Consider the following 26884-nt stretch of genomic DNA (forward strand, 5'->3'; position numbering starts at 1 on the left):
AGCTCACTTGGGGAGACAGAAGTGCTTAGAGAAGGTGGATGCTCCGGATTGTCCTTGAAATATCTTCTTTACAAATGGGTTCTTTCATCAACTAAAAAAGTTTAATTGTGGTAAAATATAACAAAAATTTACCATCTTAGCCAGTTTTTTATTGAGCAATTCAGTGATGTTTGGACTAATCTCCACAACTTTCTTCAACTTGCAAAGATAAAACTCTGCCCATTAAATGACATTTTTCCGTCCCCTCAGCTGCTGGAAATCACTGTTCTGTTTTCTTTTTCTGTGAATTTCAGTACCCTAGGGACCACATATCGGAGAAGGCAATGACACCCCACTCCAGTACTCTTGCCTGGAAAATCCCATGGATGGAGGAGCCTGGTAGGCTGCAGTCCATGGGGTTGCTAGAGTCAGACACGACTGAGCGACTTCACTTTCACTTTTCACTTTCCTGCATTGGAGAAGGAAATGGCAACCCACTCCAGTGTTCTTGCCTGGAGAATCCCAGGGACGGGGGAGCCTGGTAGGCTGCCGTCTATGGGGTCACACACAGTCGGACACGACTGAAGTGACTTAGCAGCAGCAGCAGGGACCACATATAAGTTGAGTCATACATTATTTGTCTTTTTATAACTGAATTTTTTCACTTAACATTCTCTAGCTTCATCCATGTTGTAGCTTGTGTCAGAATTTCCTGACTTATCAAGGCTAAATATTCCATTGTATGCCCATACTATATTTTGTTCATCCATCCATCTATAGACACTTGGGTTATTTCCACCTTTTAGCTATTGTGAATAATGCCGCTGTGAACTTGTGTGAATTCAGTAATTCTTTTAAAAGCAATACGTTGACAGAAGGATTTTAAAAATCATTTGAGTACAGATCTTTGGAGGAAAAAAACAGTGAAACTAAAACCATAGGGTATCTTGAAAATATAATCAGACGCTGTTGCCTTTTTTACATATTTGCTCCCTGCCAGCCGAAGTTGTCGGCCCTGCACTCGTGACCAAGTCCTGTGAATAGTACAGTGTTCACTGGCTTTGCTCATGAGGTGGTCTTCTGGTATGTGTTCCCCAACAGTGCTATCTGAGGTTCCAGTGTGCTGAATGTTGATGTCTCTGCTGTCATCCTCTGGCTCATGGTAAATGTATCGTCTGTTACTTACTCTTCCTGTTACAGTTCCCCCTTCTGCCCCACACTGCCAAATCCAAGGGTCACAGGATATCGGCAGCGATGTCATCCTGCTCTGTAGCTCAGAGGAAGGCATTCCTCGACCAACTTACCTTTGGGAGAAGTTAGACAATACCCTCAAACTACCTCCAACAGCCACTCAGGGTATGTATGGTGTTGCTTTGTTTATTTAATTCATTATCATGGAAAAATTTCAATTCTCAGGTGATTCACAAAGTAATTAACTTTAATAGATTTTGAAAAAGAACACACTGTATTTGTAACTGCTGAAAAGCTATCAGGATTGTTTTGTGTTTTCAGCTTTAAAGATTATAAAAATATTTTCTTTAATCTTCTCATTGCTGACTTTATGAAATGTATCTTATCCAGTGGTAACTATATATGGAAATTCTGTTTCTTTGTAGTGAAGATTTAAAATAGCTAATTGGTAGTTTCTTTGAATTGCTAACTGTAAAATAATCCTTGAAGTTTGTAACTGAGAATTTACTTCCTACTTAAGAAATGATTGCCTATGTTAGTATGAGAAACATCCACATAGTCATGAGGGGGTTAATCATCCTTTTCAGCCTCAAGTCTAATTAGAGGAGGAAGATGGGAAAGAGAGCAGGAAAAGGCCTCAGATCATGGGAGATCCAGGAGTTGATCACAGCAGACAGGTAAAGATGGAGGAGACATGAGTATCATCAAGGGCTTTCTGCATGTAAATCCAGCTGCTTAGGTTTGATATTAAAGGGAACACCCTTGAAAACTGAGGAAAATTTATGAAATGAGGGAAATTCTAGAATTATACATATAATTTCTGTTTCAAGGAAATAAATTTTTGCTATCTTGTGTGTTACATCACCTCTAAAACAGATCATATCTCTTCTAGCATTCTCAGGGAAGATTTACAGATCTTAACTTAAGGAGCTGACAGTTAATGGAGAGGTCCCAAACAACCTTAGTTATGCTTGATAAGTTTGAATCATATTGATGGTGTATACTTGTCATGGGAAGAAAAGTCCTAAGTTCTATGGTGAAGTTGGACATTAAAGAACCAAGATCACCAGCCTCTTAAGAGCTTTTCAGTTTCCTTTAAGAATCCCCACAGAAATTATTAATGGATCTTCCTATCACTTTTTAATTAACCTATCCCAGTATTATTTTAAAAAGTTTTTTTTTCACCATAGTAACTTCTGGGTTATTCTAATAATGATTACTGCAATGCTGTTGTTCCCTACTGATTGTTTATTGCTAGATGTTTTAACCATACTGTGAGGCTGAATAGCTTTTTTTGTGTGTGTGTGTGTGGACTGATCTATTAATCTTAATGTTGTAAGTGGCATGTTTAGAATAGCTCTTGTCTTTAAATCCTGAAAACTATATTCAAGTCCTAGATTTTCCAATAACTATTTCTACAACAGTTCACCTCTTTGGGTCTGTGTTATCCTTTTTGTGTGTGTGTTGTCTTTTTGTAAAATAAAGGGATTTAACAATATCATCTCCAACACCTCTGTGTTAGAGCATTAAGATTCTAATGATTTATAACATTTCTTTGAAATATTGGGCTGAGTTTGGAATTACAAATGAAAGTTTAAAAATGGTTGTATGTAACTTGTGAGTATCTGTAGAAAGAGCCTTCCATACCTACTTGTTTCTGAATAAATAGATATTAGTCAAATGTCTTGATATATTCTTTGCAACTTACATATTCTTTGGTACTTGAGCTGTGAAAGTGAACATGAATGCCAAAGATGACAGCATGTGTCTTGTAATTCCAACTCTGGATTGGTTATCAGACTTAACTTCATCTATTATAATAATACACATTAAATGAGTCTGATTTTTAATTAAATTTACCTCTTAATATCTGCATTAATGCAGTAGACAAAATAGCATATAATCCCAAAATAACTTAGAGTTCTTTTAGAAGATTTAACTTACTAATGTGTATACATTTGCTTAATATAAATTCAGTATGCATTCCTGAGAAAAGAGTAACTGACTCCAGAAGAGGGCACCCCAGAAGTCTGAGTAGTGACAGGGCATAATATTTGGGGATTAGAATTGACCATGTATAGGGGCTAGCTTGAAGGAGCTCCTTCTAGGACAAAGCTGGGACAGTGTGAACATTGAAATAATAATGTAATCCACTGAATACAGTGAGAATCCCTGAATCCCTGCTGATAGACATAAATAAATGGGGAAGAAAGAAGAGCATTTTCTTACATTAGAATGGCTACCAATGTCGGTAGAAGGAATGACAGAAAATCATCCCCAATGTCAAAATAGGAGCTGTTGTTTGATGAGAAACATGTTTACTAGTTCCAAAGTATTTTCCCACAAATAACTTACTAATCACAAAGAATAAATAGGAACTTTATAGTAGAGAGGCCTGGTGGACACCACTGTAACCACACAAGCAGTGTTGTGACAAACTGCTGTTGGATGCCTCATGTCTTCTGGTCTGAGAAGGACACAGCATCATTGCTTCAGTGTTTCTGTCAAAACACATCACCTGAGTCCAATCACAAGGAAATATCCAGCAGGGAATGAGGACAGGCAAACTGTCCTAGACTTAAAGAGACTGAGGAGTCAGAGAACAAACTTAATGGTTGCTAGGTGGGGGCGAGGGGGGTGGGGGAAGGGATAGTTGGGGAGTTTGGGATGGACGGGTGCACACTGCTGTATGTAAGTGGGTAACCAACAAGGCCCTACTGTACAGCACAGGGAACTCTGCTCAATGTTATGTGGCAGCCTGGATGGGAGGGGAGTTTGGGGGAGAATGGGTACATGTATATGTATGGCTGAGTCCCTTTGCTGTTCCCCTGAAACTATCACATTGTTAATTGGCTATACCCCAGTACAAAATACAAAGTTAATAAAGAGACCAAAGAGTTAAAACAACTAAGTGTAATACCGAATCCTAGATTACAAACTAGACAGGGGAAGAAACAGCTATTAAAGGATGTTACTGGGCAGTTGACAAAATCTGAGTTTAAACTGCATGAGATAATACTGTTGTAGCAATATATAATTTCTTGACTTTGATACTTGTACTGTGATTATGTAATGTCTTTGTCCTTAGGAAGTACTAAGTACTTAGTGGTAAAAAGGTGTAGTGTCTTCTACTTGCTCTTACATGGTCCAGGAAGATATTTCTGTAAGTACTGAGGAAATAATAACCAAATAGGACAAAATATAAATAACTGTTAAATCCGAGTAGATGATATATGATACACAAGAATTCCTGGTAGTATTCTTTCAATTTTCTGTAAACTAAAAGTTATGCCACAATAAAAGTTACCAAAAAGTTGTTTTCGTATAGTTTATATGTGGATGCTAAAGACTGAATAAATTTAGAACCAGCATTCTTTGGAGATGCAGTTTGTTTTTATACAGAAGAATTACAAAGTGGATTTAGTATTGTCCTTTTGGCATATAAATACTTTGAATTCTAAAAGGAGTGAAAACTATGTTTGATGGATATTATTTGAAGCAAAATGCATCAGTTTGGCCCTCGTTCCATTAGGCCTGTACAGTTGGCCCAGGTCCCATTGAGACAGTACATCAGCCTCTGCATCAGTGGTTCTGATCCAGGGACAGTTTCACTTGGCGATGTCTGGAGACACTTTCAGTTGTCACAGCTGGGAGGAAGATGCTACTGGCAGCCAGTGGGTAGAGGCCAGGGATGCTACTGAGCATTGTGAGGCACAGGTCAACCTCCACAATAAAGAATTATACACCCCCAGTGTCAATAAGTGAACTGCATTAATATATTTCCAAACTTTAAACCACCCTCCTCTTTTGGAATAAATTCTATTTGTCATTATTTTAAAATAAATTACTAATATTTGGTATGCTTATATTTTAATAGGACTTTCTCATCTGTTTAATAGAACATCTCATCAAGTTTAATAAAACTTGATCATCTGTGATCATAAGTGAGAACGGCCCATATTTTTCTGTCTTCTATTATCCTTGCTTGAGTTGTAGTATCAGAGTATAGTAAACCCTCATAAATTGAGTTGGGTAGCCCTTCCTCATTTTTCCATGCTCTGAAACAGTATGGATAAGAAAACTTAGGTTATTGGATGATTTTGTAGAATTTGCTTGTCAAAGCTTTGCCTTGTTTTGTTGTTGGGTTTTTTTTTTTTTTTTTTTGATAGCTCTTTGACTACTGATTTAGTTTCTCTAATGTAGTAGGTTTATTAAGATTTTCTATATCTTTATTTTTCTATAAAATGTCTCTTTTGTCTATGCTTATGCATAGTAGCGTCAAGTTGTATTCTCTATGTGAAAACACAAATGTGTATGTAAGAGTGCAGGTTTTGGAGTCAAGAGAATGTGGTTTGGAATCACAGCTCCAGGAACCACTGGCTGTGTGACAGCCTTGGTCGTCTTCTGTGTAAAATGGAGACAATGATAGTAACTATCTCACAGGGTGAAATAAAGATTAAATGATAGCACATGTAAAATGTTTAGCACAACATCTGGCATGTATAAGCACTTAATAAATACTAGCATTTATATTATCATTATTATTACTCCCTCATGAATTTTAAAACTCTGCATATATGTTCCCCTTTTCATTCCTAATTCTGTTGCTCCTTTTCATCTTTATGTTTTTAATCAATCCTACCTAAACCAAACTTTTGATTTTATTTATACTTTTGTATGTTGTTGTTGTTCAGTCTCTAAGTCTTGTCTGATTCTTTGCCACCTCATGGACTGCACAGCACACCAGGCTTCCCTGTCCTTTACTCTCTCTTGGAGTTTTCTCAGATTCATGTCCATTGAGTCAATGATGCCATCCAACCATCTCATCCTCTGCCACCTGCTTCCCCTTTTGCCTTTGATCTTTCCCAGCATCAGGATCTTTTCCAATGAGTCAATTCTTCTCATTAAGTGTCCAAAATATTGGAGCTTCAGCATCAGTCCTTCCAATGAATATTCAGGGTTGATTTCCTTTAGATTTGACTGGTTTAATCTCCTTGCAGTCCAGGGGAGTCTCAAGACTCTTCTCCAGAACCACAGTTCAAGAGCATCGATTCTTTGGTGCTCAGCCTTCTTTATGGTCCACCTCTCATATCTGTACATGACTACTGGAAAAACCATAGCTTTGACTATATGGACCTTTATCAGCAAACTGTTATCTCTGCTTTTTAATGCACTGTCTAGGTTTGTCATAGCTTTCCTTCCAAGGAGCAAGTGTCTTTTAATTTCATGGCTGTAGCCAACATCCGCACTGATTTTGGAGCCTAAGAAATAAAATCTGTCATTGCTTCTACTTTTCCCCCTTCTGTTTACCATGAAATAGACTGGGTACCATGGGACTGGGTGCCATGATCTTAGTTTTTTGAATGTTGAGTTTCCCACTAGCTTTTTCACTCAAGTATAGTCTTGTATACTTATTTTTTCATTTTTGCTCTGAATTCATTTGTTAATTTAACATATGCTTGTTGGGCACCTACTAGTTTCCAGCACTCTTCTAGGTGCTAGAAACACGTCAGTGAACATAAATCCTTCCCCTTATAGAGCTTGAATTCTAATGGAGGGAGATTGAACATAATAAATCAGTAACTTGCAGAGACTGTTACAAGGTGATAAATTCATTAGGGGAAAAATAGGTGAATGTAAAATGGATTAGCTAAGGCATGAGGAGCTGAAATTTGAAAAAGATTCTTAGGGTAAGCCTCCTAGAGAAGATCATATTCTAGCAAAGATTGGAAGATGTTAAAGGAATTAGGCATGTGAATATCAGGGCTGGAGAGCATTCTGGGTAGAAGGAACAGCCAGGTGAATGAAGTCCCTGAGGCAGGAGCGTGCCCCATGCTTTAGATGAACAGCAAAGAAACCAGTTAAATAGCCAGTAACAGTTAACACAAAAGTGCATATTAAGCATAGAGAAGCAGTGAAATTTAACAACTTATAAACAACAGAGGCCCAGGCTAGGTTGAAAAAAAGAAGACATAACTGACAGATCCACAGTCCTACTGTGTAATTTTTTGCTGTTTCCCTTTTCCATCTCCATCTTAATTCAACCAACATCAACACAAAAAGGAAATAAAATTTTCTATGTCTGAAAAATTTGGCATGAAACAAAGATCAAGGCTGTTGGATACTTAATGCTGTATCATGTTTTTAAATTTTCTTTTAGAATGACAGAGTTTAACTCTCTGACATACATCACAGCAGGATCCTCTACGACCCACCTCCCAGAATATTGGAAATAAAAGCAAAAATAAACAAATGGGACCTAATTAAACTTAAAAGCTTTTGCACAACAAAGGAAACTATTAGCAAGGTGAAAAGGCAGCCTTCAGAATGGGAGAAAATAATAGCAAATGAAGCAACTGACAAACAACTAATCTCAAAAACATACAAACAACTCCTACAGCTCAACTCCAGAAAAATAAATGACCCAATCAAAAAATGGGCCAAAGAACTAAATAGCCATTTCTCCAAAGAAGACATACAGATGGCTAACAAACACATGAAAAGATGCTCAACATCACTCATTATCAGAGAAATGCAAATCAAGACCACTATGAGGTACCATTTCACACCAGTCAGAATGGCTGCGATCCAAAAGTCTACAAGCAATAAATGCTGGAGAGGGTGTGGAGAAAAGGGAACTCTCTTACACTGTTGGTGGGAATGCAAAGTAGTACAGCCACTATGGAGAACAGTGTGGAGATTCCTTAAAAAACTGGAAATAGAACTGCCTTATGATCCAGCAATCCCACTGCTGGGCATACACACTGAGGAAACCAGAAGGGAAAGAGACACGTGTACCCCAATGTTCATCGCAGCACTGTTTATAATAGCCAGGACATGGAGGCAACCTAGATGCCCATCAGCAGAGGAATGGATAAGAAAGCTGTGGTACATATACACAATGGAGTATTACTCAGCCATTAAAAAGAATACATTTGAATCAGTTCTAATGAGGTGGATGAAACTGGAGCCTATTATACAGAGTGAAGTAAGCCAGAAAGAAAAACACCAATACAGTATACTAACACATATATATGGAATTTAGAAAGATGGTAACAATAACCCTGTGTACGACACAGCAAAAGAGACAGTGATGTATAGAACAGTCTTATGGACTCTGTTGGAGAGGGAGAGGGTGGGAAGATTTGGGAGAATGGCATTGAAATGTATAATGTCATGTATGAAACGAGTTGCCAGTCCAGGTACGATGCACGATACTGGATGCTTGGGGCTGGTGCACTGGGACGACCCAGAGGGATGGTATGGGGAGGGAGGAGGGAGGAGCGTTCAGGATGGGGAACACATGTATACCTGTGGCGGATTCATTTCGATATTTGGCAAAACTAGTACAATATTGTAAAGTTTAAAAATAAAATTAAGGAAAAAAAAGAAAACAAAAAACAAAAAAAAAGAATGACAGAGTTTAAATATTAAGTGTTTGTCATATTATCTTTGGATTTTTAAATAGGTTTTATTTTGTGTTAATATTCCGATTTTTATTACTTCTTATTATCAAACATTTGCATTTAATTGAAATAACTTTTTACATATTATTAAAATAGATCAGATCAGTCGCTCAGTCGTGTCCGACTCTTTGCAACACCATGAATCGCAGCACGCCAGGCCTCCCTGTCCATCACCAACTCCCAAAGTTCACTCAGACTCACATCCATCGAGTCAGCGATGCCATCCAGCCATCTCATTCTCTGTCATCCCCTTCTCCTCCTGCCCCCAATCCCTCCCAGCATCAGAGTCTTTTCCAGTGAGTCAACTCTTCGCATGAGGTGGCCCAAGTACTGGAGTTTCAGCTTTAGCATCATTCCTTCCAAAGAAATCCCAGGGCTGATCTCCTTCAGAATGGACTGGTTGGATCTCCTTGCAGTCCAAGGGACTCTCAAGAGTCTTCTCCAACACCACAGTTCAAAAGCATCAATTTTTCGGCGCTCAGCCTTCTTCACAGTCCAACTCTCACATCCATATATGACCACAGGAAAAACCATAGCCTTGACTAGATGAACCTTTGTTGGCAAAGTAATGTCTCTGCTTTTGAATATGCTGTCTAGGTTGGACATAATTTTCCTTCCAAGGAGTAAGCGTCTTTTAATTTCATGGCTGCAGTCACCATCTGTAGTGATTTTGGAGCACAGAAAAATAAAAAGTCTGACACTGTTTCCACTGTTTCCCCATCTATTTCCCATGAAGTGGTGGGACCAGATGCCATGATCTTCATTTTCTGAAAGTTGAGCTTTAAGCCAACTTTTTCACTCTCCACTTTCACTTTCATCAAGAGGCTTTTGAGTTCCTCTTCACTTTCTGCCATAAGCGTGGTATCATCTGCATATCTGAGGTTATTGATATTTCTCCCGGCAATCTTGATTGCAGCTTGTGCTTCCTCCAGCCCAGCATTTCTCATGATGTACTCTGCATATAAGTTAAATAAACAGGGTGACAATATACAGCCTTGACGAACTCCTTTTCCTATTTGGAACCAGTCTGTTGTTCCATGTCCAGTTCCAACTGTTGCTTCCTGACCTGCATACAGATTTCTCAAGAGGCAGGTCAGGTGGTCTGGTATTCCCATCTCTTTCAGAATTTTCCACAGTTTATTGTGATGCACACAGTCAAAGGCTTTGGCATAGTCAATAAAGCAAAAATAGATGTTTTTCTGGAACTCTCTTGCTTTTTCTATGATCCAGCGGATGTTGGCAATTTGATCTCTGGTTCCTCTGCCTTTTCTAAAATCAGCCTGAACATCAGGAAGTTCATGGTTCACATAGTGCTGAAGCCTGGCTTGGAGAATTTTGAGATATGTCATAATATATATCATATGTTGTGCAAATAATAAACCATGTATGCATTATTTTTTATGTAGAATAATTCTGAATTTTATATAAGAAATGACTCAATTATTATGGTCACTTATTATTTTAAAAATGCATAAATCATATAACATATTGAATAATCTGATTTTGTTAAGTCTGATCTCTCAACCTCAAATCCTGAGTATTAATATTTATTGGAATTTTGAGACATTTAGCATTTTCCCAATTTCTTGACTTTCCTCATAAATCAGAAAAAGATATAAATTTATAAAGCCATGCCAAGAGGAAATTCCTACATAGAAGCCTTCCCAGGCACTGTGCATTATCTCACTTAGTCCTCATGGAAGCCTACAGAGGAAGAGGTGGCACATCCGTGACCACCTAGCTAGCCAGTGGCAGAACAGGTTCCACCATGAGTCTAGAACACACACTCTCAGCCAGTTTACCATTGACTAGGTGGCAGAGAAGTGATTCTGGAACTAAGGAGAAAGGATGGAAGTGGAAATGTGCGCTTGTGTTTATTTCTCTCTAAATTCCATAGGGCTTTCTGGTTGAGGTCAGCATCTTATGTGGGATACAGTGTTGCTGTGAACTAAAACGGAGCAGTGTGATGCAGTTTGTTGCTTTCCAAATTGTAGTTCCACCCTGTTGAACTTCCCCTATTCTTTAAAAGAAAGAACATCAAAAGGATATTTATTCTACAACTTCATTTCATCAAGTTAGTCTGTGTCAGAGCAGACCAAGTGAAGTGACCCACTGGGGGATTGGCCCCTCTCATTTCAGAAAGGGCCCTGCGCCGTGGCGTGGAGCAGTCTGGTGCTGGCGGTAGAGGTGCCCCATGTCTGCGTTGCCCTGACTGCGTAGAAACAGCCCTCTTCTGCTTCCGGCTAGTCCTGTCTTAGTAATGAGTCAGTCTCATCCCCTGATTCTGTTCCAAGTTAACTCCAGCATGGTGTGTCCACCTCATGGAAAAACACTGTCTTAATCACTCCACTTATGGTGTCTATAGAGGTAAAGGGGAAAAATGGAAAAACAGTGACTTCACCTTTTAAAAATAACTTTTTCAGCATGAATCTTTACAGTTTACCTTTTCCACATGCCAGAAGGCTGCTTAGATCAGCTGTTAATTTTTTTCCTAATTCTCTCTGTGGAAATGTCAACACAATCAGTGGTTTGGTGTGAGCTGATCAAGTTTCTAGACTTTCAGGATTTATGAAGACAGTAATACAGTGTGTGGAATTGGGGGGGTGGTTAGTGGTCCAAAGATTATGGTTTTCTTGAATGATGACATTTGCTAATGTATTGAAGATGGATTTACACAGATGGCTTTGTTTAAGACTAACAGCATTGGGACATTGATCGCAAGGTTAGAAAATATCCTATAGATGTACCCCAGAGAATATTATGGTATTAAGTGCCTTACTAGAAAGCCAAGTCGGGGTATGGTGATTATGAGCTTTGGACACAGACAGACCTGATTTTATGTGCTGCTACTTGAGTCCTGTGCGATCTTGGACCAATTGCATAGCTTCTCTGAGCTTTGTCACCTTTGAAAAGTATAGAGTATAAAACTTAAGGTTTCTAAACTTAGAGAGACATGTAAAACTCTTAGTGTAGTGCATGTGGTACACAATAGACACTCAAGCGAAGATAGCCCATTTATTTCTTTGTTGCTTACCTTTCCATGTGCTGGGTAATTTGGGAGGATGGTGATACCGTAATAAACAAGAAAAACCCAGTCCATTATCTTAATGAGACAAGTAGGTAAGAAATTATAATAAATGGGGTAAGTTCCAGAGAATACAGGGTGCTGGGAAACACATGGGAGAGACATTTATGAGAGCCTGGGAAATCAAATAGAACACAGAGGAGGAGAAAACAGTTTCCCTCCAGACCGGCTCAACTCTCTGAGTGAGTTCACTGAAAAGCCCAGACATTGGTAGCCATCAGAATTGTGTGTTCTTAAGGAAAAGGAAATAACATACAAGTGTGAACCAAATAACTACCAGGTATATTGATTTGGGTGTGTACAGTACAATTCAAATGTCTAAATAAGATATCCATTTAGTAAGAATATCCATATAGTAGTATGGGTTGGATCATTTACATTCTTCCACTGAAAAGCAATAGCAAAAACAAAACAAAAGAAGCCCTCCTTTTCCTGGCCTGTATACTGATGTTAATTTCCGAGTGTGTTTGATGATTCAGAGTCCTTGTTTACACTACCCTTTGTATTATGTTAGAATGCAGCGAGATAACCCTGAGGGCTGTTGCTGTCTGGGGGATCTTTGAGAATTTGCTCATCATCATGAGATGTCCCTCTTCTGTGCTCCCCAGCATCCTATATCCTCTGGTTATGGCACTTACCCCACTTATTATGATTTCTTGCCTACTTGTCTCATTAAAATACAGGGCTGCGTTTGTCTGGTTCATCATTGTATCCCCATCCTCAGAAATTACCTGGTACACAGAAAGGTGCTCAATAAATATTTATTTCTTAAATGACTCTGCTTCTGCCTTTGATCTATGAAGATTGCCAGCAGGAACTAGGTAATTCAATCTTAGTTTCATGTCAGGGTTGTCAGCACTGGGTAGCGAGAGCCCTGGGTGTTGCCCGAGGAGTGTGGACTTTGCGCCAGAAACCAAGCTGTCAGGAGCCTTTCCTGATGTGCTGCTGTTTTGAGGAGATGAGGTGACTGATGGTTATGTTCTGCCTAAGAAAGGCAGTGAAACCCTGAACTAAGAGGTAAGATAGCCCTCCATCCAGCTGTAATTCCTGGTGCCCAGTTGTGTAATCTTATTACTCTTCTGAAGCCTCAGTTTCCTTATCTGTTCAATAGGATTAATAATAATAATACCTCTATGATTGTAATGATCAGGATAATAACGTATAAAAGCTTAGCCAGTACTTGGCACATAATAATAACTATTAACTTTGGTTTTTACCAAGTCATTTACATTTTGTTTATAAGGAATAAATAAGCTATCCTAAAGTTGATAAATGACTGGAACGTGAAACACTGAAATAGTTCTTTGTAATATCATTGTGATCACCTTGAAAATGCCGGGCTCAGATTTCCTGCTGTGGGGAACATGACTGACTGACAGCCTCAGCGGCTTCCTCCAGCATCCACCACTGCTTCCCTCCCAGGCAGGCTTTGCCTGGACTGCTCCCAGCCAGTCACCATTCTCAGCGGGGCTGCTAATACAGGCCTGTTCCTGCAAGGAGCGAGATTCCTGAAACAGGTGACTTTGTCTCCAGGACTCCCCATCAGCCTGGTGGAAGCTTCAGCAACCTTGTGCTGCAGTCTGAAACGCCCCCTTCTTTCTTTCCTCTCCCCTTCATGGTGGTCAGACCTGCACTGCAGTCGGAGCCGCTCCCTTCTTTCTCCAGGCTCCTCTCTGCTTCCTTTACTGCCGTTGCCTCCAGTAAACCTCTTGCTTGTCCTGGTGTCCACTTTGTGAAGGAGCTGGACTTAAAATGGTTATAATCATTATTGAAAGGGAGTAACAGTCTACACCTTGGCGCACAGAGTGGATATTTTCTCCATTAAGGATGAAGCAAATATTAGTATAATGGGTTTAACTTCATTTTTGTATTACAGCATTTCCTCAGAATTAAAATTCAGTATTTATGATCGTAGATTCTCTAAAACGGGCATTAGCCAACATTTCCTCAAGGAAGGCTGCTCACCTTTAGGACCTCACATTAATTTGCAGATTAGGCTGTGAGACTGCCCTTATTTTGGACAGTCCTCTGTAGCTCTTCCTGGTGGCTCAGCTATTAAAGAATCTGCCTGCAATGTGGGAGACCTAGGCTCGATCTCTGGATTGGGAAGATCCCCTGGAGGAGGGCATGACACCCCACTCCATTATTCTTGCCTGGAGAATCCCATGGACAGAGGAGTCTGGTGGGCAACAGTCCATGGGGTCGCAAAGAGTCGGACATGACTGAGCAACTAATTTCACTTTTTTCTGTAGCTCTAGGTCTTTAACTTTATTTTATGATTTAGTCTTTAACATTCATAAACCAAAAACTCTCTCCAGAAAAATGATATTGATAGTTCTTCACTGTTCATTTCTTTTTATAGCCTTCTGCTGATTTCTCTGGTTTCTTATTTTCTTTCCGAAATCTTCACTTGACTGTTATTTTTGTGACAGACCAGGTCCAGGGAACAGTCACTATCCGGAACATCAGCGCCCTGTCGTCTGGTTTGTACCAGTGTGTGGCTTCTAACGCCATTGGGACCAGCACCTGTCTTTTGGATCTCCAGGTCATTTCTCGTAAGTATGTGAAATTCCGATGTCCACTCTGGTTCCGAAATGCCAAGATCTTCATTAAACCAGGGAATGAAGAGTTTCACTTAATGGTACTTAGGTCATTTGAAGAGAAAAAAGAAATTGTTTTGATTTTAATCATTATTGAAAATGTTACCAAAATATATTAGTGTACTTTTCAGCCTCAGCAATAGGACTTGTTCTTTATGGTAAAATGTCTTCTCCTCAGCATCATTAGAATCAAATCAGTTCTGATTGTGTAGCGCTGGAGACATATAAAAGTTTGGAGTGACCTTCTGGTCATGGCAAGACCTTTTTGTATTTTCTTCTAATCCCTTATGTCTGCTAAAATGTTGGGTGCCCAGGTCATACCTAAGTAGTGCAGATGTTTTTTCTCTAGTTGAGAATCCTGGGTTATTTGAATTCCAGCTGCAAAAGGGAATGATCTGACTAAGAGGAGGTGCTAAGTTATCCCACTGCTTGCTGGGTTCGTTGTGGGCAGGTTAGGCAGGTAGTCAGCTTCCCGGGTAGTCAGCTTCCCAGGTGGCTCAGTGATAAAGAACCCATCTGTAGTGCAGGTGACCTGGGTTCAATCCTTGGGTTGGGAAGATCCCCTGGAGGAGGGCATGGCAGTCCTCCAGTATTCTTGCCTGGAGAATCCCATGGACAGAATAGTCTGGCGGGCCACAGTCCATAGGTTGTAGAGAGTTGGACACAACTGAAGCGACTTAGTGTGCACGCACACAGACAAGTAGTCGGGTATGGTCTTTTTCCTGCTCTGCTACAGTGGTGACTCTCCTGCAGCTGTGAGTTGTCTAATTGTTTATTCATTCAATAAATGTTTGTGAGCCTGTTGTTTTAGTCCTAGCCACTGGGGATGCAGAAAGTTAAGCAAGATTTAACTTTAGATGGATGCTGTACTGTAGGCAGTTTTGTGCATTTTAAGAAGATTCTTGGGTAGTCTTAACTATTTATGAAGTTGTATGAGCATATTCTATTTCTCTCTCTCTCTCCTTTTTTTCTTTAAATATACCTTAAATATATTTTGCAGCCCAGCCCAGGAGCATTGGACTAATAGCTGGAGCCATTGGCACTGGTGCAGTTATTATCATTTTTTGCATTGCACTAATTTTAGGGGCATTCTTTTACTGGAGAAGCAAAAATAAAGAGGAGGAGGAAGAAGAAATTCCTAATGAAATAAGGTTTGTGTGTCAGATAATTTATCCTGACATTGGCATATCCAGTGTCTGTGTTTCTATTCTATTTCTATTTGGCAGCTAAGGTTTCTTTGCTAATCTTATGACTTTAACCAAGACAGTTAAAGTGGCCAAATGGTCATTTCTTGTAAGTTACATCACTCTTTCGGACTGACTGCTCAGCTTCATTTACTGGACGGATGGGGAGCAGCGGCTAGTCTAGCGTGTGCCCAGTGAGGAGGACACAAGCAAAGAATCTCCTCATTTCCTCCCATAGCTTCAGGGTGGGTGGGGTTAGGTGGCTGCCATAGTAGAAAAATTACTTTAGAATGTGTATTTAATATTGGCATTTATCAATGATGAGATCGTAAACAAGAAAGAACACCACCTGTACAGATAGACCAAACCAATATGACTTGGTTGAAAACAATTGGAGTCAAGAATGTGAACATCGTAAGGAAAGAATGTCAAATGATATTGAGAGAAAGGTGACCCTTGGTGTATTGTGGGAATAAGGGGGTTCAGACTCAGGCTTAGATGGCATCATGTCAATATCCTTATTAAAAATGACATACACAGCTCCAGTCTATTCTGTCTTTCCTCGTGCCTCGAGGCTTTTCCTTTAGCTCCCACCCTCTTCCTGGACCATACTTCCCATCCCTCTTCATCCATCTCTACATTCTTCCATCAGCTCCAAGACTAATCCAGGCACCACATTCTCACATAAGTTGACTTAGGCCCTTGTCTTGGGTAGAAGAGCTGTCTTTTTTTTTTTTATCATATGAAACATCTAATAAAATGCCTGGTACTCAAGAAATGTTAGGTGAATTAGTATCTTAGATTAACTTAAGAACTTGTCTTAGGCTCTTATAATTTTTAAGGGTTTGGACAGATTTCATCCCAGTGTAAGATTAATGGGAAAAACCTCTCGTCAGCACACCACAGTGATTTCTCAAATACCCCAAAATGCAAATCAAGCCAAGCCTAGTAGTTTTTTGAAGTTGCTACATCCATAGGATGGTTTCTTAGCTATTTTATAGCAGCTAGCTCAGTGGATTATCTTCATGGATTATTTTCCTATTTAGAGCACTATGTGTATATATATACACACACACACACACACACGCATATATATATATTTCCACTACATTGGAAGACATAGTCTTTGGAAAATTTGATACTACTTTGTTTTCTCTTGGAGACCGAGACACTGAGGGAGAATTTTTCTTAAGCATTGTCTTAAAGGGAATGAACGTCAGCACCGAGGCCTGGTGCTTGCCTTGTTTGCTTTCCTGAGAGTGTGGTCTGTCCTGAGGGGGTGAATTTCCCAGACATGTTAGCCTGAGTATGAGAAGAAAGAGTCCTGAGCAGAAGGGTAGGGTGGACATTGGGTAAATTCTGACAACACCTTTACTTTTGTTCATTTTCAGAGAGGATGATCTTCCACCCAAATGTTCTTCTTCTGCCAAAGCATTTCACATGGAGATATCCTCCTCGGAGAACAACACACTGACCTCTTCCAATACCTACAACAGCCGCTACTGGAGCAGCAACCCCAAAGCGCACAGAAACACGGAGTCGTTCGGCCACTTCGGTGACTTGCGCCAGTCCTTTTCCCTCCACTCGGGCAACGCCAGTGTACCAGCCATCTATGCCAATGGCAGCCATCTGGCCCCAGCCCCGCATAAGACCCTGGTAGTGACAGCCAACAGAGGGTCATCACCGCCGGCTGTGTCCAGGAGCAATGGTTCCGTCAGCAGGAAGGCCCGGCCTCCGCCTGTACCGTCACTGCACACACACTCCTACACCGTCAGCCAAGCCACCCTGGAGCGCATCGGCGCTGTCCCTGTCATGGTGCCAGCCCAGAGTCGGGCCGGGTCCCTGGTATAGGACGCCGGCGGAGGGAATGTGCAGAAAAAAAAGCTAAAGATGCCCTCATTCCAGGGGGAGGGTGGGGTGGCAGAGCGCTGGGAAGGACAATTTCCTGACAATGATCCTAGTAAAAAGCACAGAGAAGGAGGCTGTGGTGTGACCTGGCCACTAAGATTTGTAAACCGAACTGGAATATTCCGGCATGAAGACACGTTCCCCTACCAGAGCGGTCTCAGGATTCCATTCAGAAAGCTGGATCTCACAGATGTGCCAAGCCAAGGAAGGAGGTGTAAAAGCAGAGTAGCACTGAAAACCCATCTGCAGTCCAGACGGGCTTGTTTTTTTAATTCACGCCTAACGTAATAATTTTTCAAGAGAATAAAGTGCCACATGGAGTTTAAATAATGAAATTATTTAAAAAGATAGGTGTCTTTAGAAAACATACTGAGCACCCCTGTACATCGTCTGGCCCCTCCCCATCCCCTTCCGCTGTCGGGGCCAGATGGCATAAATGGCGAGTATTGGTCTTCACAGGGCTGGCTCTTGTATCATAGAATCAAAACTTTTTACACCAACAAAAGTCAGTAAGGAATGGGTGAAAACTAGAAACTTCTTGGAGAAGCCCCGTCATATTTATTTATTTATCTCTTCCTGGACCATGAATTTCATATTTGGAGTACTGCTATATTGACAGATTATTGCCTGTCTATGTTTTTCTGGGGTCTGTTGTAGGTCCATGACAATTACTGTTCCTTATTTCCTGGGAAAATATTTTTAAAAAGAAAACTGTTGTTTTTTTTTTTTAAAGAAAATAAGTGAGAGGCTTTGGGTTAGGAAGGTAAAGACTACTGTTAACACCATGTTCATTGAAAATATGTGGATTGAACCCGGCAGGAGGCCCTTCATGAAAGACCTAGGTCATGCAGGTGTGTGGCAAGGAATTCCTGGCAGCCTGTCAGAGCAGGGCCGTCCAGGTCTCCCTTGCTGTCACACCAGGTCGCTCTTAATGAGGGCAGCACCCCATGCGCTTTGTACTGTGGGAGGTAACTTTCCTTGTTTGACAAGTCGAGGTTTCTAGGTTGTTAAAGGGAGGGCAGGAGTTGGCTTTGTCCTCGTTTTTTTTTTGTTTGTTTCTATAATGATTAGATTTGCAAAAGAGATAAGACTGAGACAAAAGGACTGTCTTCAGATATGTTCCTGGGAGGCTCTGCCCTGTACTTGTCACAGCTCAGGGTTGCAATTTTGCCCAAATGCGTTTTACACCACTGTAAAGAGACTCTCTGTGGTCAGTTACCCAGCCTGGGAGCCCACCAGGTGATCCGCAGACTCTCCACACTGTGTGCTCTGTAGACCTGGCCATGCTTGTGTTGGTGACAGTCTCGCCTTAACCACACTTTAAGCAACACACAAAAATGGTTTCATCCCAGATTTGTTTCCTAAATTTTTTATGATTCTGACCCTGTGATTCGATCAGGTTATCTTTTCTTTCCCTGTTACTGTCTTTCATTCTGTCATCCCACTATGCTTTTTGCCCTCTTTTCCTGCAAGAACAGTCGTCACAGGAAGTGGCCTCCTGGTTTTCAGACTTATTTGAATAATGGAAACCAACAGCTGCCGCGTACATTATTTTTCCAAGAGGGCTAAGCTCTGAACCTAGCCACTGCAACCATCCCAATATTGATGAAAAGCTGAATTTACTTCAGCATTACTTATATTTTCCATTTGATGGTTCTTGACTTTGTAAAAATTTAAATAAATGAATGTCTATAATTTTTATAAAGAAAAGTGAAAATACCAATGACAAAAAGATGATACTGTCAGATGTTGTTTCAAAAGCATTTATCTTGCATTTCTTTATTCTTTCTAATTATCTAAAATTCAATAAAATTTTATTCATATAAAAAAGTTGTTTTTACTTATATGCTAATGATGCATGATTTTGTATTTAGTGTACTCTTGACGTTATAAGCATTTTTCCATTCTGTTAAATTTTAATGAGCATATAGTATTCCAAAAATTACTTAGTTCCACTCTTTTTTTTTTTCCCCTGGCTGTGCTAGATCTTTGCTGCTGCATGGGCTTTCCTCTAATTTCGGAGTGTGGGGGCTACTCTCTATTTTGGGTGTGCAGGCTTCTCGTTGCTGTGGCATCTCTTGTTGCAGAGCGCGGGCCCTGGGGTGCACAGGCTTCAGTAGTTGTGACACATGGGCTCAGTAGTTGGGGCTCCCAGCTCTAGAGCACAGCCTCAGCAGTTGGGCTGCACTGGCTTCGTTGCTCTGGGGCGTGTGGGATCTTCTTGGACCAGGGATTGAACCTGTGCCTCCTGCATTAGCAGACAGATTCTTTACCACCAAGCCACTAGGCAAGCCCAGCTCAATTCTTTATCATTAGAAGTCTGACACTGAATCAATGGACATGAATTTGAGAAAACTCTGGGAGATGGTGAAAGAAAGAGGAGCCTGGTGTGCTGCAGTCATTGGGGTCACAAAGGGTCGGACATGACTTAGTGACTGATCAACAACTCTTACACTGTTATTGTATTTGAAGGAAGTTTCTTAATAGACAGCACATTGGTTGGATCATATTTTTGTATCTGCAAATACCTGTCTTTTTATTGGGGTATTTACACCATTTACATTTAAGGTAATTGTTGATATATTTAGGGATTAAAGCTGCTATTTTTTCCCCTCCTTTTTTCTCCTCTATTTCCTATTATTTGCTTCTCTTTTCTTACCTTCTTGTGGATTACTTGAATAATTTTTAGGATTTCTTCTCTATATTTTAGTGTTTTTGAGTATATCACTTTGTATAATTTTTACAGTGTTTATTCTAGGAATTACAATAAGCATATATAACATCACAATCTACTTGTATCAGCATTTTACCACTTCCAGTGAAGTGTGAACACTGATTCCACATATATCCCTTTTCTGTCCCCACTTTTAAATATCTTTTTCTTGATCATAAGATGGTGTATGATTTTTATTTAAATCATCAAACACAATTTAAAAACTCATGAGAAGTTCATTGTGTATACTCATGAATGTACTTTTTCATTTTTCTTTCTTTTTTTCCTCTTGGTCCAATATTCCTTTTTAAAAATCATTCTTTTTTCTGTTTAAAGACCTCCTGTCAGCCAATTTGTAAGGGTAGGTCTGCAAGCAACAAATTCTGTTAGTTTTCTTTTGTCCAAAAAATGCCTTTATTTCCCTTTCATTCCTCACTGGGTGTAGAATTCATGGTTGACAGTTCTGTTCTTTCTACCCTTGAAAAATCTGGAAAGTATTCAGCCATTATTTCCTAAAATACTCTTTGAGCCCCACTGTCTCTCTCAGATCTTTCCGAGACTCTGATGATGAATCTTTTGTTTCACAGGTTCCGAAGGCCCTCTTCGTTTTTTCAGTCTATTTTCTCTCTGTTGTTCAGAGTAAATCCTCCTGAGCTGTCTTCAGGTTTACTGATTTCTGTCCTCTATTGTCTCCACTCTTTTGTCGAGCCCAGCCAGCAAGTTTTTTAGTTACTGTACTTTATTTTTTAGTTTAATAACTTACATTTGATTCCTTTTTAAAAGAAAATTTAATTATTTAAATTTCAATCTATATTACATTGAGATATAATTTACGCAACAAAGTTCACTTATCTAAAGTATACAGTTCAGTAGTTTTTAGTGTGTTTACAGAATTGCACAAACATCACCCAAATCTAATTTTAGTGCAGTTTTCATCACTCCCAAAAGAACCTGTAGCCACTGAGTCACTTCTTATTCCGCACCACCTTCAGCCCCAGGCAACCACTGATTTACTTTCTGTCTCAACAGATTTGCCTACTCTGGAGATTTCATATAAATGATGTCATACAGTATGTGTATATATGTGACTGACTGAATTTACTTAATATGTTTTCCGTTCATCCACATTGTAGCATGTATTATAATTTCATTCCTTTTTTTTTTTTTACAAGATTTTCTGGTTTTTCAGTTAGTTTCAAGAGAATTCATAATTGCTTATTGAAGAATTATTGAAATATTTTTATTATGAATGTGTTAAAAAAATCTTGTCAGATAATTCCAACCTCTGATTCATCTTGATGTTGGCATTTATTGATCATCTTTTCTCATTCAAGTTGTGATTTTCCTGGTTCTTGGGGTAGTGTGTGATTTTTTTTCTTGAACAATTTTGGATATTACGAGATTCTAGAACCTCTTTTTACTATTTTATTTTTTAGCAGCCATTCTCTCTGTTGAGGTGTGGCACCAGAGCCAGATGAGTGTATGTGTTATCTGCTGGGCCCCACATCAGTGAGAGTGGAGTGTTGACAGGGTCTCTGCAGATGGATGGGGTAGAAGGATGCTCCCCCCCAGTCCGCATGGACTTCAAGTGGGAGTGTAAGCTCAGCTCCTGCTGGGCCAGCTGGCACCCCGGAAGGAGTCCGAGTGCTGACTCCACTTGTTGCCTCAGGGCGGCAACAGAAACTCAGCTCTGCCCTGTGTTCACCAGTGGAGGAGGAGGGGCCAGGAGTGCTCCTCACTCTGCCTCACCATGGTGGATGGGGTGGGGACTGCCCTTCCCTGCTGGGCCGGCTGAAACTGGGAGGGAAGGGGGCCGGGAGGGGGAAGTGGAGTGTCAAGTAACCTGTTTGGTATCATCTGGTTTCACCTTGTTGGTGCTAGGTGTGAATGTAGGCTCCGCTTCCCGACTCAGGTCCTGTGAGTTGTCTTCCCACTTCACAGTATTGCTGTGCTTGTATGTTGTGGTATGTCCAGGTTTTTTTCATTGGAAGAGGGAAAATGTATCTTACAGTAGGACTTATAATGGGGCTACTCCATCTTGGCTGGAACCAGCAATCCTAGAACTTTACTTTTTAAAATAATCAGCAGTTAAACACATCTTATGGGCTTCCCTGGTGGCTCAGAGGTTAAAGCGTCTGCCTGGAATGCGGGAGACCTGGTTCGATCCCTGGGTCGGGAAGATCCCCTGGAGAAGGAAATGGCAACCCACTCCAGTATTCTTGCCTGGAGAATCCCATGGACGCAGGAGCCTGATGGCCTACAGTCCACTGGGTCGCAGAGTCAGACACGCCTGAGTGACTTCACTTTCACTTTTAAACACATCTTATAGTACTCTACTGTTTGATACCTTTAAGGATTCTCAATTGTATCATAAATAAAATTCTTACTCCTCGGCGTGACTCATCCCATTCATTCCACTAGTGGTTCACTATCTTTCCACTCTCAATGTCTGCTAGTCTTCTACATGCAAATTTTGCTCCAGATCTGTTTATCTTTTCTTGAATTTGCTTGTTCTTTTCTTTTTTTTTTTCCCTACTCCCTTTTTTCCTACATCGTCCACCTGCCTACATGCTGAATCACTTCAGTAGTGTCTGACTCTGTGTGACCTCATGGACTGTTGCCTGCCAGACTCCTCTGTCCATGGGATTCTCCAGGCAACAATACTGGAGTGGGTTGCCATGCCCTCCTCCAGAGGATCTTCCTGACCCAGGGATCGAACCCATGTCTTAGTCTCCTGCATTGACAGGCAGGTTCTTTACTACTAGTGCCATCTGGGAAGCCCCCATCTTCCACTTGTCCCCACCCAAATCTTCCTGAACCACAAGTACAAATACTCTGCGTTCCATTAAAAAACCCTTTTTCAGTCTTGTGAGAAGTGCTACTACTTCTCACTGTCCATATAGCATTTACTACTCATGAGGGAATTATCATGGTCTGTATTACATTCCTGTTTTTGTATGCATATAATCATGTGTTTGCATATAAGATTGAACTCCTCTGCTAGACTACAACTTGAGTTATGCCAGAATCAGTTTTTATCCCTTACTGAGTTCTAAACACTGTTCTAGGTGTTGGAGGTAAAAGAGAAAATCAGTGACCCCAGCTGTCCTTGAGAAGCTCATATTACAGGAGGAATCAGACCTATAAGCAAATAATTACAGTTAGTATCATAATTATATGACTATATATATATATACACACACACACACACACACACAATTTTAAGCAGACAGGAGGATTTCTTCTGTCTTCTGCAGAAGAGGATTTCTTCTAGATCTTGGTTGTGGTCACAACACTTAGCACATTGCTTTGCTCAGAGAAAGTACTTGAAGGATATGCTAACTTGATGAAACCAAACATGTAGGATTGGTCTCTTAATCTCAGGTGTTAAAAGTAGTAGTCAAGATTCAGTAAACTCCTTAAGTAATGGTGCATCAGAGTCATTAACCCAAGGGGCAAATGATTTTATCACTTTCCTTGGTGGTATTTGCTGTTACACTAGGGATGCAGTATTCTTTGCAAAAGCTGTAGAGCTAACGTAATAAATATGTTGACTAGGAAGAAACCCATGTAAATTAGCTATGAAGTGTTTTACATAATAATAATAGCTGTTACTTGTTTTGTGCTTTCTACATGGCTGGCACTTTTTAAAATGCATGCACGCATTAATTCATTTCCCCTTATCACAGTCCTATGTAAAAGATAACCATCACTTATATTTTACAGTTCCAGAAGCTGAGGCTATGAGAGGTTAAGCAGTTTGGCCAAACTCGTCAGTAATCTGCCAGGAACGCATGTCTGGAGGAGAGATCTGGGGTCCTAACTGTTTTGCCTTCTAAGGGCCCTCTTTCAGAGAGCCATCTAACTTGTGTTTAGTAAAATAATAGTCTTACAGTAAAATATGGAGAGGTGAATGCAATGCAGACTTGTAAATTTTATGTATATATAGTTATTCATAGCTTTTCCTCACAGCTCCCTTGTGAATAAGGTATTCATCCCTATTTTAAGTAAAGGCAGGGTACAAAATTCTGACTTAATCATAAGACATTAATGATAGAGACAAAAGTATTAAAGCAGTAAGTGTGAGTGCCTGCTGTGTATTTAACACTGTGAATTCAGTTGATATCTAATTTTGGCAGGTTGGATAACTAGATAATTTAGACTAAAAATATTCCACTGAAGCTACATTTCTATACCATCCATCAATGCTCCCTATGTTCATCAGATTTACAGATTCATATTTTGGGCTTGAACAAATCTTACGTCTGTGTATAAGTACATGGATGCCTTGTAGTTGTCCATTTAATAGGACAAATTAAAAAATTCTTGAAGGCTCAAATTCTATAAAATAGAGATAAGAGTAGCTACTCCAGGTGGCACGAGTGGTAAAGAACCACCTGCCAATGCAGGAGACATTAGAGACATGGGTTCTATCCTTGGGTTGGGAAGATCCCTAATTAACCCAATCTAACACACACACACACACTCATTGAGTATTTACTACAGCCAGACACTATGCTGTTCACTTTACATCCATTATTTCATCAGTCTTCACAATCTTAAAGGTGCGTGCTGAATCACTTCAGTCGTGTCTGACTCTTCGTGACTCCGTGGACTGTAGACCTCCGGGCTCCTCTGTCCATGGGATTTTCCAGGCAGGAATACTGGAGTGGGTAACTGTTCCCTTCTCCAGGCATTTTTCCCGACCCAGGGATCGAACCTATGTCTCCTTGCATTGCAGGCAGATTCTTTACTGTTTGAGCCACCAGTGAAGCCCAAACACTCAATATTAGCCATTTTTAGTAGTAGTTCAGAGAAGGCGATGGCCGCCCACTCCTGTACTCTTGCCTGGAAAATCCCGTGGACTGAGGAGCCTGGTAGGCTGCAGTCCATGGGGTCGCTGAGAGTCAGACACGACTGAGCAACTTACCTTTCACTTTTCACTTTCATGCATTGGAGAAGGAAATGGCAACCCACTCCAGTGTTCTTGCCTGGAGAATCCCAGGGACGGGGGAGTCTGGTGGGCTGCCGTCTATGGGGTTGCACAGAGTTGGACACGACTGCAGTGACTTAGCAGCAGCAGCAGCAGTAGTAGTTCAGAAGTTTAAGTTTCCAGGTGATAGTTAGGTCTTTTACCTACTTTTACTTGGAATACCTACTCAGTATTCCAACTCTTCTTGCCAGAGGTGCTATTTGAGTGCTGGTGCATATAAGCTAGCCCTTTGAGATTCTTTTTAAGAGAAAGGAAAAGACTCGACAGTTTAATAAATGCTTGTTTCCTAGTTTCCCACATTTTATTAGAAAATAGTAGATCTATATTCTGGTTACCATCAATTTTAAATCACCGAGAAGAATTAAAAGGGAGGGTGGGGAAACAACATTTATAGAGCACCAACTGTATGCCACAGAGCATGCTAATCACTTTGTGTGCATCCTATTTAGTCATCACAACATATTTACATGTTCAGTGTTATTCTAATCATACAGATGAGGAAACCAAGGCTCTGGGTTAAGTAATTTGCTCAAGGTCACAAAGCCAGTAAGTTGTAGAGCCCACAGTATTGCTCATGTATTTTCATAGACTGTTCCTTTATTAAGATAGCTGATAAATGTTAAAGTCTTGGCATTGTCTCAAATTTGACATGGCATAGACAGGACTCTGAATTCCTTTTAATCATTCTTTGTCCAGGTGTTTTTTAATGGTTGGGAGTTCCATCTCTGACCTTCTAGAAATTATTTTTCTCTACAGAGTCAAGTTTTTGAGTCTTCCTTTTTAACTCATATTCACTAGGGAGTTCCACAGCCTTTTACTTTTTTTTTTCATTGGTCTCCTAGTGTATTTGCATTTTACGTAATATATTGATCCCCTCACCACCTTTACTCTCCACAGAGCTGTTATGAGAGGAAGATGATTTGAGGAAATTCTCTTAGAGGAGAAGTTTTGAGGGGGGACAAAGTGTCCTTAAAGGTGTTAGGGGCGCATGTAGTTTCCCTGGTTCTGTCTTGTTGCAGCAAAGATTCGAAGTGATGGATGGACTAATGTTATAGCTCAGTTTTATTTGGCAAACAAAGGAAAATACATCTTCAAGGCATGAGGGCAGGCCGACCCAAAAGCTGAGGAGAGAAGAGAAGCCCCCAGCTCAATTTTGTGTCCTCTTTTTATATGTGCTTTTCCCCTCCCCATGAGCCTGCCCTATGTAAACTGGGCTAGCCAGGAGGCTGTTTGTTTTACCTGAGGTTCTCACTCTGGTCCTTGGACTTTCCTTTGTTCTATTTTTTCGAGCTTTTTCCTTTCTTTGTCCTTTAGCCACTGCCATTGTGTACTCCTTTTTCCTATTCTAACTACCTAACAAAGGCACTGGGTGAATTTGGTAGAAATTGCTAACCGTTCATATTGATTATGCTGGACCCTGAGTTTCATCACTTTCTAACTGAATTTAGGTAAAGTTATTTAGTCTTTCTAGCCTTATCTTCATCTTTAAATTGAGGATCATTATGGTTCTGAGGATTTGATTAGATAATGCATGTAAAATGGCATAGTCAACAAGTTGGAGCTGTTGATGTTTTATGTAAGTCATTTATTTGTAAGTCATCTATTTGAATTTTATAAGGAAGGGGAGAAAAGTTCCAGTGGAGAGACTTCAGAAGATCTGAGTCTCATGTACAACCAGCTCGTCATGCTCCATCTTCTCCATTTCCCTTTTCCCAATCATCAAGTGGCTAGGCCACGTCCACCCCTCTAACTTCACAGAGCCATT

At 40.3% G+C, this 26884-nt stretch overlaps 1 protein-coding gene across 14 annotated transcripts in view; it reads left to right on the forward strand.

The window, feature by feature from the left end:
* The window catches only part of IGSF11 (immunoglobulin superfamily member 11), a 260051-nt gene extending 240808 nt beyond the window's left edge, over positions 1-19243 (forward strand). For 6 of the 14 annotated variants that reach the window (XM_086404722.1, XM_086404733.1, XM_086404698.1 and 3 more), the window contains 4 exons: positions 1180-1335; positions 14154-14276; positions 15322-15472; positions 16897-19243. In XM_086404722.1, the coding sequence (XP_086260848.1) occupies positions 1180-1335; positions 14154-14276; positions 15322-15472; positions 16897-17356 (890 nt within the window). In that variant the 3' untranslated portion in view covers positions 17357-19243. Of the gene's footprint in view, positions 1-1179; positions 1336-1757; positions 1940-2062; positions 2181-14153; positions 14277-15321; positions 15473-16896 lie in introns of those variants that run through there. The other 8 variants (XM_086404704.1, XM_086404757.1, XM_086404689.1 and 5 more) reach the window with 5 other exon arrangements.
* The last annotated feature ends 7641 nt before the right edge of the window (positions 19244-26884 follow it).

Source organism: Bos grunniens, chromosome 1, assembly GCF_055505025.1.
Source record: "Bos grunniens cultivar Pamir isolate PY7600 chromosome 1, Bosgru_T2T1.0, whole genome shotgun sequence".
Classification (NCBI taxonomy): Eukaryota; Metazoa; Chordata; class Mammalia; order Artiodactyla; family Bovidae; genus Bos; species Bos grunniens.